We start from the raw sequence: 11096 nt of genomic DNA on the forward strand, positions 1-11096 counted from the left end.
TAAAGACGCTCAAGAGATGCAGCATTGTTTAAAATGGCACTCACAAAAAAAGGAGACTATCTGAATTATGTTCAAAAATTATTGATTAATGAAATTACAGAATATCCACTTGATGGATTATTCTGCAGCAGTAAAATGATGTTTGTGAAAATTCTATAACTTGGATATATCCTAATATTGTAAGCATGCATTTACAAACTATACATAATTTAGTATCTTTTTTCCTTGTTTAAAGGAAAAAGGCAAAATACTAAATTATGTTCAGATAGTGAGTCCATATCCATAATAAAAACAAACACAAAATAAAGAATATTATTGAGTGCCAGTCTGTCAGGCAATTGTTCTAAATACTTTACATATAAAAATAGCTTCCTTATTTTCCCTAACAATCTAAAAGGCAGGTGCTACTCTAATACTTATTTTATATATAAGAAAATTGAAGCACAGAGAAGTTATATAATTGGGTCAAGGAAAACAAAAGGACTGGGATTCAAGTCTGAGCAGTTCAGGCTACTATCTGAAAAAATAATGGGACAACACACCAAATATTGACAACAGCTGCCTCTAGGTGGTGACAAGGGCAATTACATTTTTTCTACTTTTCTGCAATTTAACAAGTTTATTACAATGATGAGAAAATTGCACTAGGAAAGGGTAAATTAATTACTTAATCTGTGTGTCTATAATAGATCTGAGCAGAAAACCACTTTTTAATTGACCACAGGACCCCATTACTGCAACCAGGGAACTCCAATCTGTGCTCTGCCAGCCAATTCTGTACAGAAGAGAAAATTAGAGTGAGATCCATTTAGGGGAAAATAGGTTGAAAATAGATTGTTTTTAAGAATGCAGACGAACTAGCCAAAGCTAGTGTTGGATTCTCAGTTTCAATGTCACATTTGCTCAAACCCCAGGTCTATTTTGGGTCTGATTCTCGGATAATCCTCTGTTCTACTCCAAAGCAAGTATTTAAGCACCAGAACCTCACACATTTGCACAAACCAAGAGATCAGTGCTATATTCAGGTGAAGGTGGGATAGAGGTATGGAGGAGCAGTGACGACCCGGCTACTGGGTACTTAGCGTCCGCTGCTGGCGCTGTAAGTCTCGTATAAATATAAATATATAATTTATACACACACATACACAACGCAATTTAGACTACCGCGCTTGGCGTGGTAGAAAGAAGGGGTAAACGAGCTAGTGGTGCTAGTGATGCACGTGAAACGGAACAAATGCCACCGTACTTAACTAAATGGAAATTTAAAACTAGGGACAATAAATCCATTCCACAATGAGAAGCATCAGTAACAAAAGATTTCATTTCCCGGTGCTGTACGAGCCCACTAGCCCCACCCCCAGTCCTGTGGGTCGAGCCCAGACAACCGATTTCTAAGGACTACAACTCCCAGCCTAAAAGAGATCCTGCGCATGCGTCCCTCACCACCTAGGCCTACATTTCCCAGCGGACCGAGGGGCTACGCTGACGTACGCGTGCGCTCCCGGTCTCTCTCGTCAACTCGGGTTTGACCTACAGCCGCCCAGGAGATGATGGCCACCCCAGCAGTATCCGGGCTCTCCCGGCAGGTGAGAGAACCGCGGTCCTGGAAGCCTGCGGGAGGATTCCTCCTGGGGGTGACCCGTACCAGACGCTAAGCGCCACGGTTCGAGGTCGCAGCTGGGGAAGCGTGGCCGCCGTTCAAGGTCGTGCGGCCCGGCGAGTCGGGGAGACGCCGGGCAGCTCCGTCGGCCTCGCTTTCCCTTCGGGTCGCTGGCGGGCAAGTGGGCGTGAGGCTGCGCGCAGGACTGACCTTAGCGTCCTCCGAGCACAGCCCCGGGAAGCAGCTGGTTTGAGGGACACTGAAGAGGGAATCTGTCGTTGTGATCAAGCCTGTCAGGGGTCACCAATAATGCTAAGGGGTATTTGTAAAGCACATTTCACATTTTTACAAAGAAAATGAGACCGAAGTCAAAACGACTTGTCTTTGGCTCCTCAGACAGTAAGGGTTAGGGCTGAGATTCAAACTCACAGAATCACACAGAAGATAAAGTTGGGGGGAAAAGTCGTGCTGTTTATACTGCATGTCAACGCGATGCTTTACATATCACGACACCTTACAGCTTCCTTAAACTTTCCCTAAGTGTTACAGAGTCTTTTAATCCTCACAACCGGTATAGTACACCCCAGAGCTGCAGCTATTTGAAGGTGACCTGGGCCCTTGCAGGTGCTTTTTGAACTATGAGTATCTTGATAGACAAGATACCATCTTTCAGAACTGGGGCCTGTTCTCACATCATACTTCTGCGGTAACCAAAGAATTAATTTTTATTTTCAGATAGCATTTGGATTCTAAGGAGGTACATCTCTTGCAGATCATACCTGGAATCCTCCCACTTTTTATTAAAATCATGCTCGAGGATGATAGTATAAATGCCCAAAATCTTGTTAAAATTTTTTTAAAAGACATATTTCGTCGAATTTAATGTCTTCTCTCTCATATGGGTGTGCTAGCCTCAGCCTGTTCCTAGTAAACTAGGAAGTTAGTGGGAAGGCACTTTCCCAAGCAACCTGGAATGATTCTCAATGGGGAGATTTACTTCTAGGTTATAAAAAGCAGCTCACTCTCAGGTAATCTGTGTTGTGATAGAAAGGAAGATAAAAAGCTAATCATTTAGAAGTCACATTTAACATTTTTTATTATTGGTTTAAATGCAGAAATCTTTCAAGTAATCTCACTTGATCTACTTTCTCTTTTTGTTTTAAAGGTGCGATGCTTCAGTACATCTGTGGTCAGGCCGTTTGCCAAGCTTGTGAGGGTATGTCAGCTTATTCTTTTGTAGTTGTCAAGTAGATGAATGTGTCTGACTCAGACAGCAATACACTTAGGGCATGGATTTTGAACAGTTACTACCTAAACCTTCCTGCATGATTTGTGGTTCCCAAAATGTGATATGTGTTGGGGGCTACGGAACTGAATAATGCTGAAAGCCTGCTGTGTGACAGGCCCATCCATAACCTTTGAAGTATGAGAATTTCTTAAAACCAGATAATAGTGATGGAAAGTAGCTGGTCTTCCCATTTTACAAAAGAGGAAACAAACTTTGGGAAAACTTGCCCAAGGTTATTCGGTTTGGTCTTAGAACTGGGCTGAAACTAAATCTTTCTCATTCAAAGCCTAAGCTTTTCCACTACAATCTTACAGTACCACTAGGTACATGTAGTCATACACTGATGGTAGTGTGGTTATAAGGGGCCTACAGTTCATTGTAAAAATTAACTCAAGCATCAGGCACTTAGTAAGTTGCTAAAGGGCTCCATTAAACTGAACATTGATGGGGACGCTCTGTAAGGGAAATTTATAGTATTACTATCACTGTGAAATGTATCAAAGTATGCTTGTATACATTTCATAAACACCTGTTTTCCTGGCTTTAACATGTTCAGAACTGCCTTTGATCAGTATTTAAAGCCTTCCAACTTGGAACTGAATAGTTAACTGAGTTTAAAGGAAGCATAAGCTCATCTCAAAATTCACGTAATTGAATTATAGATAGAATGGAAAGGAACTTTAGATACCGTGTTTCCTAAGCCCCTCATTTTAAGATGAAGAATTGGGAGCGTGAAGATTGGGTGACCTGGCCGAGGAAACACCCCGAACTTGTATGAGAATTGTCATCTGGGGTAGCTCTTTGAAGATATATTTAAACTGTTTTGTGCTATAAAAGATGTATTTTTTAAATTAAAATCTTTTATCTTGCTATTGATGGCATAATGTCTAACCTAATTTTTCTTTTCTCTTCCTCTCCTACCCCGCCTTTATTTAAAGCCACCTGTTCAGATACATGGTATCGAAGGTCGCTATGCCACCGCTCTCTATTCTGCTGCATCTAAACAGAATAAACTGGAGCAAGTGGAAAAGGAATTGCTGAGAGTAGCAGTAAGCAGCTTTCCTGTTCATTGCTTATTGTTCTCATTGTATATGTTTTCCTGAGATACTTGACTATGCATCCCTAATGGGGTTTATCCTAAGAGAAAAAGAAAAAACTTTTCGTGATCCTGTTTATAGTAATAATATTGGGTGCTATTATTCCAAACTTATTGTACAATAGGTACAAACAGATGCATATGTGGATGTTAATATTAGGAACCCAATTTAAGATGGTAACTTAAGAAATACTGCCATTTCCAAAGAGAATTCAAAAGTCACCTTTAAAAAAATCTATGCTTACATTCCAGATATTTCCACAATAGTCTTTACAAAATATTATGATTTTATTTTACTGGGAATTTGTTTTCCTTATGAAGCCCTTCCTTGGTTTCAATTATTACTTTACTCCCAGGATCTGAGGGGGAAATGAGCAGAGCATGCTGGGCTGGAAAATTAGTCGGGGTGCAGGGGCTTCGTGACAATAGAGAACCAACAAAGAAAGACTGGGAGGCTACAGGGGAAAGTTTATTTTTACTTTTAGGTTTTTTTTTTCTTAAAACATGAAAGGAATAGATGAATGGAATTAACAAAAGCTGCAGTGTAACTTACACAGGAGACTCTCCTCTGCAGTTTTCTCTGAATTTTCCAGTTAACAAGGTCCTGCACGTTTGTCCCATGTTTTGCTCCTTCCTCCCCTTTCACTTCCGGGTCACCGCCTCTAGCAGTCAGTTCTGCATTAAAGAGGGAGGCACAGCTAGTATATACTCTCTCTCGAGAAAGTTGTGGGCTTTTTCATTTTAAGTTTTAAGAATTTCTTGTCATTTTTAATTTACTTATTTCTAAAGATTTTTTTTAATCTTATAGTGAAGAGGGGCAAAAACCTTCACAGGCTAGTTGTATAGAATAATACTTAGATGTTTTGATCATTTTTTATTTTGAACTTTTATTGGGACTTTTGTCCTAACAGACATTGGTGTCAGCTCTGCATTCTTTCCTCCGTCCAGTTTATCTCTGCAGATAATGCTTCCCATCTTGGTTGGTCCGATCAACTGTTTATGATCCTCACAGAACCAACGGCCTTACTGTTGGAGAGACCTAGGGGAGGGGGTAGCAGTAGCAGTTTTTTGGAGGTGGTAATTACTGCCCGCTACTTGCCACTTATACCCATTTTAAATCTAAACAGTGGTGTTCATGAAGGAGAGAATGACCTGGGTTGTGGACATTAGACCAGGGTTTGATTAAAACCTGGAAGTCAGTTTAGATGTGGAGACATAAAAAAGGAGGCTATTACCTTAAGACTCTTTATAAGTGAAAATTAGCCATTTTTTGGCGTTGAGAGGAAAGTGTGACGCTACACAGATGTCACTAACTGTCCACTGGATGATGCAGCAGAAACAGATATGAAACATAAAAAACTGGTCAATTCAAACCAGGATGCTTTTAGTTAGTATTAGCCAGCAATTTTTATGAAAAAATGTTGTTTCTGTGGGGCCACTCACCTTGAAGTTTTAGCATTAGATGGCAGTGTAGGCAAGTAGCCTGGATCATAGATGGACGTTGGCCAGGAGCCTGGGAGAGGGTGCTCACAAGGTGACTAGGAGGCTGATTGAGGTGCGTTACTGAAAGATACCCAATGAAAACAGCCATTTGTTCACTGGAACCCTGGCCCCACACTCAGGGGAGCCACGTGCCAGAAGCTGCACTTTGTCACTGACCGGACATTTATGTTTTAACCTCACGGAAACAAAGTGGTCTCTCTCATAGGACCTGCACTCGCATTTTTTTGTCCATTTTTCCTAGCAGACTGACTGAGGCTGCTCTGGAAGCACCAAGAGTTCTCTCACAGTGTTGGGTGGTTTCCCCTGAGCTCTGAGAGGCAGGACAGAATCCATGCCTGAGACGGAGAGGCCCCCATGCTGAGGAAGAGGCAAGGAGGCCTCTGCAGTGAGAGCATCTTAGGTCTGCACTGGAGTGTGGGCATCACTAGCATCCTCTGACCATGGGGTGATTACAGTATTACTCGCAGTAGATACATTAAAATATACAGTGAACTGAATCTTCTGACTGCTTAATTTTTTATAATCTCTCTTGAAAAGCAAAAATAAATGTAAGAAACTTCATAAAAGTGTTTTTAAATATTTTCGAGAAATAGTTTCCTGTGTAAAATCATCTGTGGTGCATTCTTAAAGGCAGAGAAAATTATTTGATTATAAACTTTTCTTTATGTGCTTTGAGAGTGCTAATTTCATTCATGAAATGCATGATTCTTAAGAAGGTATGTGTGTGGCAGCTGGGATCATTTATGCTCTCAAGAGTTTAAGAAATTATTTTTTGGTACTTTTAGCAAATCTTGAAGGAACCCAAAATGGCGGCTTCTATTATGAATCCCTATGTAAAGCGTTCCATTAAAGTGAAAAGCCTGAATGACATGTCAGCAAAAGAGAGGTTTTCTCCCCTCACGTCCAATCTGATCAGTAAGTATTAGAGCTTTTTTACTGAAATCTTTGAAAATTCTGCTCCTGAAACTGTGGTCCGTGGACCAGGAATATTGCATCACCTGCCTTTGATAGTCAAGAATCTCGGGGATTCCCAACCTGCTGAATCAGAATCTGCATTTAAACTAGCTCCCCAAGTGGCTTGTTTGCACACTGAAGTTTGAGGAGCACTGTCTAAAGGATATTAAGATGTAGGAATGTCTGATTGCATAGTCAGTAGTTGCAACGCATGGAGGAGACCAGTGGGATTCATACCAAGAAGAGAAAAATGGTTTGTAGCCAGTGGCTGTGCCTCTGTCCTTGAAGACATTTGCAGTCTTTGGTACCTTTGGATTGCTTTTCAAATCCTATGGTCACTCAGAATCCAAAAAAAGTGTATTGTGAATGTAGACAGTGTGTTAGTTAATTTTGAGAATTTGTAGCCAACATTGGAATCTGGCATAAAAATGAAAATCAGATTGCAAGCTGTGATCAAGAAATCTGTTCCAGATTTGTGTGACACACACCCCCTTACAAATTTAAATGCTTGTCAGCACAGTCTCTTTTTTTTTTTTTAACATTGAATATACTTTTTAAATAACAAGTTGGATCTTCTCCATTCACATTCTTAAAATACATTGAATATAGTATTTTAAAGCCACAAATCTAAGTTTGCTTTTGAGGTGAATATAATATTTCATGAATAACCTGACATAAGTGAGATATCTTTACTTTCCCAGACTTGCTTGCTGAGAATGGTCGCTTGAGCAACACCCCTGGCTGTCATTTCTGCCTTCTCCACCATGATGAGCGTCCACCGCGGAGAAGTACCTTGCATGGTTACCACTGCGTCTGTAAGTAATAAGCTGTTGGTGCTGCATTTGCCTTGACATTCCATGTGTCACATTTCGCAGAACCAAAAAAGAAAAAAAAAAAAAGCAGGCTAAAATCAAGAAATTGGGAAGGTGGCTTGTCATTCGGGGGTTTGCTTCATTTATACCAGTTTCTGTGAACTGCTTTGGAAGGACCAGCATGTGTCTTCTTAGTGCTTCCTTAACCAGCAATTATTCATAAGGACTGTAGATTGGGTCAAAATGTGTTGGGAAATACTGGTTTGCAGTCTACTACAGGTTTGAGTTATTCTGTAAATACCATACTAAGTAGTTTACTGAAGTGGGTTTCTCATCTTCTGTGGTCATGAATGGGAAAGGATGAGGTGGCTGGGCCCTTTGATCTTGCTGACTTGCTGAAGTTGACTGTAATAACAGCCACCATTGACTGGAACCTACCATAGGCTGAGTACTTTATAATTTATTATTTTATTTAACATCAGAGGTCTGTGTGAAGCAGAAGTGTAATTATCCTTATTTTACCAATGAGGAAACTGCAGCCCATGGAGATGGAGTTGCATGCCTGAGCCCACAAAAGGTGGGACTAGGATCTGAGCACAGGCCTCTCTCAAAGGTCCACGTTCCTCGGGTCCTCAGGCACTGCCTCCTCACAGGTCATTTCCTTGCTGTCTTAAATACGTCTTCTCTTCTCACTGTAGTTCAGCCAGTACGGGAAGACAGCCTTGGGACTTGTCAGTAGAGCACGGTAGATTTACTTGGGGTACACAGCACCTGATCTCACCTGGGTTAATACTGCTAGTGTTTGAGAGATTTCTGACTTTCCAGAAGAACACAATTTCGAAGAGACCTTTTAGCACATAGTACATATTTGTGCACTTGTAGTTCAGTAGTTGGTGCCCCCAAAGCACATACCTGGCTGAGAAGCCTCACAGCTCAGATGTTCCCCCGAGCCCCGCATGGCCGCGCTGGTCCTCCCCGACAGTGGAGCTCAGACGCGGCTTCCCTAGCCAGACGGTACAGTCACACCATCCCTGTGGCCAAGCACTGATGCCAGCCATTCTTCTGTGGTTACAAGGACATGATTTTTTTTTTAAGAGTGCTTGCTTTTGTAAAAATTTTTTAAAACCAATTGATCCTAGTGCTTTTGATGTTGAAAATCCTGGGTAAATAAGTTTCCACTGTTTAAAAAAAAAAAAGTGTACCTTGATTAATGATTAAAGGAACAGACTTGAGAAATAGACTGATTCCAAATATTGGCGCTAGTCCTCTCTTGCTCTAAGTGGGACCTTAGGTGGGTTTCTTAACCACTGTGAGCCTCAGTTCTCCACATGTGTAGTGGGAGTGATAACTCCCGGCCTCCCAGGGTTGTCCAGATTGAAGGAGACCGTGGTGTAACACGCCTGGCAGACAGGTGTTTACCACCCGGTACGCATCTAAATGGAAGGTGGCACGTAATTCTGAGTCCTCTAACCTCAGAGCCTCAGCACATGATTGACTGAACACTGATAGCCTTTCACTGCCGCCATCCCCAGAACATACTGTTAGGTCTTCACAGAGCTGGAAAGGGTTTTTTCTAGCTTTTGGACTCTTAGAGGTGTGGGTAGTGAGGTAGGATTGGTGACAGGTAACAGGCCGCTCCTTCAGCAATGGTTACCATGTCGTCCCACCAGGAGTAAAAGTTGGGACAAGGGGAGAGAACAGAGTCTGGGCACTCGTGATCCTTGTATGAACAGGTTGCAGAGCCAGCCAACAGACTCTCAGCCTCAGAGAAGGGGGCAGCATGCCAGAGCTCCTGGTACCCGTGGGTCACAGATCGTAGAACCAGGTCGGCTGCAGCTTTTCATCCAAGGAAGTAACGGGCTCAGGCCACACCCAAGGGGGCGGCACGGGGGAGCGGCCTGCATCCCCCGGCATTACAAGCTTCGGGGTTTTCCCCCTGAATCATTGCCGGGTTGCGCTGCTGGTACCATAGAGCAGAGATGGGGAGGGAGTGGCATTTGTGGGCAGTGTGAGCACCAGTATCGATGGTGACCGCTCAGTGCAGCCGCGGGGGGTCCCCAGGCACGGGAGTTCACAGGGCCTGTCTTGGTGAAGTAAGCCAGAGGGATGTTTTTTCTCTCCTTCTACTATGGTAAGTTTCTGTTTTGCTTTATCTAAATTTAAAGGGTGTTTTGTCCTTTTCTAGCCTTTAGATGAAGCCACTCTTACTGAATTAAAAACGGTCCTGAAGACCTTCCTAAGTAAAGGCCAAGTCTTGAAATTGGAAGTTAAGGTAGGTTTTTAATTGTGTACAGTGTTTCCTCAGGTTCTTTAACACGTAAAATGGCTATAGAAAGTGGAAAATTAGATCTGTGTATATAAAAATTTACCTATAGTAGAACCTACATATTTATTTTCAATATAAATTATTAGAGTCCATTGACAATTTGACTTCTGTCTTTTTCTAGATGTAATTACCACATCTTACAATTATGTAGCACGTAGACTTTTCAGAGCACTTTCTCATCTTTCCTTTTGACTAGTGAAATAGCATTGTGTTTTCACATTTTCAACCTATTTTCTCTCCTAGACTGACCCATCAATCATGGGTGGAATGATTGTCCGTATTGGAGAGAAATATGTTGATATGTCTGCAAAAACCAAGATTCAGAAGCTGAGCAGAGCAATGCGGGAGATTTCCTAAAAGTGTTGATTTTCTGTCAGTGAAAATTCTTAAGCTTGGAGCAACAATAAAATGCTTCCTGAACAGAATATACTAGGTTTATTTTCTTGTAAAATGGAAATACGGGAGTCTTATTTTTATATCTTTCAGTGTCTACCCTTAGTTTAAACTTAAAAGACCCTTTGGAATTTAGTTTCTGTAGATTATTCTTAGGAATTTGTGGACGCTCCTATCCCTTAGGAAAAATAGTTGACATTTATTCCAGGTACTGTTTTGTGCCCAGCACCGTTAAGTACTTGGTATATCTTGCCTCACGTCCTTTGTCTCTGAGGCCAGAGCTTGGGGAGGGGCTGGGCCTACAGGTGGAGTTAAGGTAAAGCGAACCGGTGGCTGTCCTGGAGTTTCACCTGTTGGTGTCCATCTCTAGTCAGAGAAGACGCTGAAGGTGGTTCTCGGAGCCCACGCTGGTCAGACGTAGGCAGCTGGCCCTGCTCTCCTGCCGCTCGCTCCCTGCAGCTTCTGCAGCGCACGGGCCAGCCCCATCGCTTGCCCTAAGGTCCCACATCAGCCAGGTGACTGGGGCTGCTTGGCGCTCTTAAAACAGCGCTGGTTTATACTCACCTGATTATTCTAACAGTACTTCTGTCACGTGCATTTGGCTTGACCTCAAAAGTGGTTTGTCCTACAGCCCTGCCCTCCATGTTGTCCTAACTGTGAAGGCAGTAATTTTTCTCTAAAGGCTTTCAGAGAGATTATGGCCAAAAAGTTGTCTCCATTCTAGAATCTAGAAAATCTAAAAGGAGTTACTCTAAGCATCCACTCTGTCGACCCAACTAGGGGCAGAGGTCCAGAGCAGAACCGTCCACCTCACAGGAGAAGGCAGCAGAATAGGTTTCTCAGCCCGCTGGCCATCACAACCCCCACGAACGTCCTCACAACCAAGGAGCGGCCAGGAAGCTCCGCCCAGAATAGAATCAGGGTTTTCTTCCCCACTGGGAGCAGCTGTTCTGGGGGCAGGTACACTAAATGTTAGAAGTCACTGCTCTGGCTGGACTTCTGCCCATTGGTCCTGTCAGTTAAGTCCCTTCCAGCCAGGCTGGGGGAGCCAAACACAAAGGAAACAAAGCTTTTTGCTTCCCTGATGATTACAGTTACCCAGAAGTTGCCTGGAGCAATGCCTA

At 42.6% G+C, this 11096-nt stretch overlaps 1 protein-coding gene across 1 annotated transcript; it reads left to right on the top strand.

Moving 5' to 3' along the window:
• The first annotated feature begins 1470 nt into the window (after positions 1-1470).
• Positions 1471-10004, top strand: ATP5PO (ATP synthase peripheral stalk subunit OSCP). Its single transcript, XM_006187486.2, is given in 8 exon segments — positions 1471-1586; positions 2766-2816; positions 3827-3937; positions 6273-6402; positions 7143-7183; positions 7185-7256; positions 9439-9525; positions 9823-10004. Coding segments are annotated over 8 exon segments (645 nt in total). The 5' UTR covers positions 1471-1547; the 3' UTR covers positions 9937-10004.
• The last annotated feature ends 1092 nt before the right edge of the window (positions 10005-11096 follow it).

This window comes from Camelus ferus, chromosome 1 (genome assembly GCF_009834535.1).
Source record: "Camelus ferus isolate YT-003-E chromosome 1, BCGSAC_Cfer_1.0, whole genome shotgun sequence".
Classification (NCBI taxonomy): Eukaryota; Metazoa; Chordata; class Mammalia; order Artiodactyla; family Camelidae; genus Camelus; species Camelus ferus.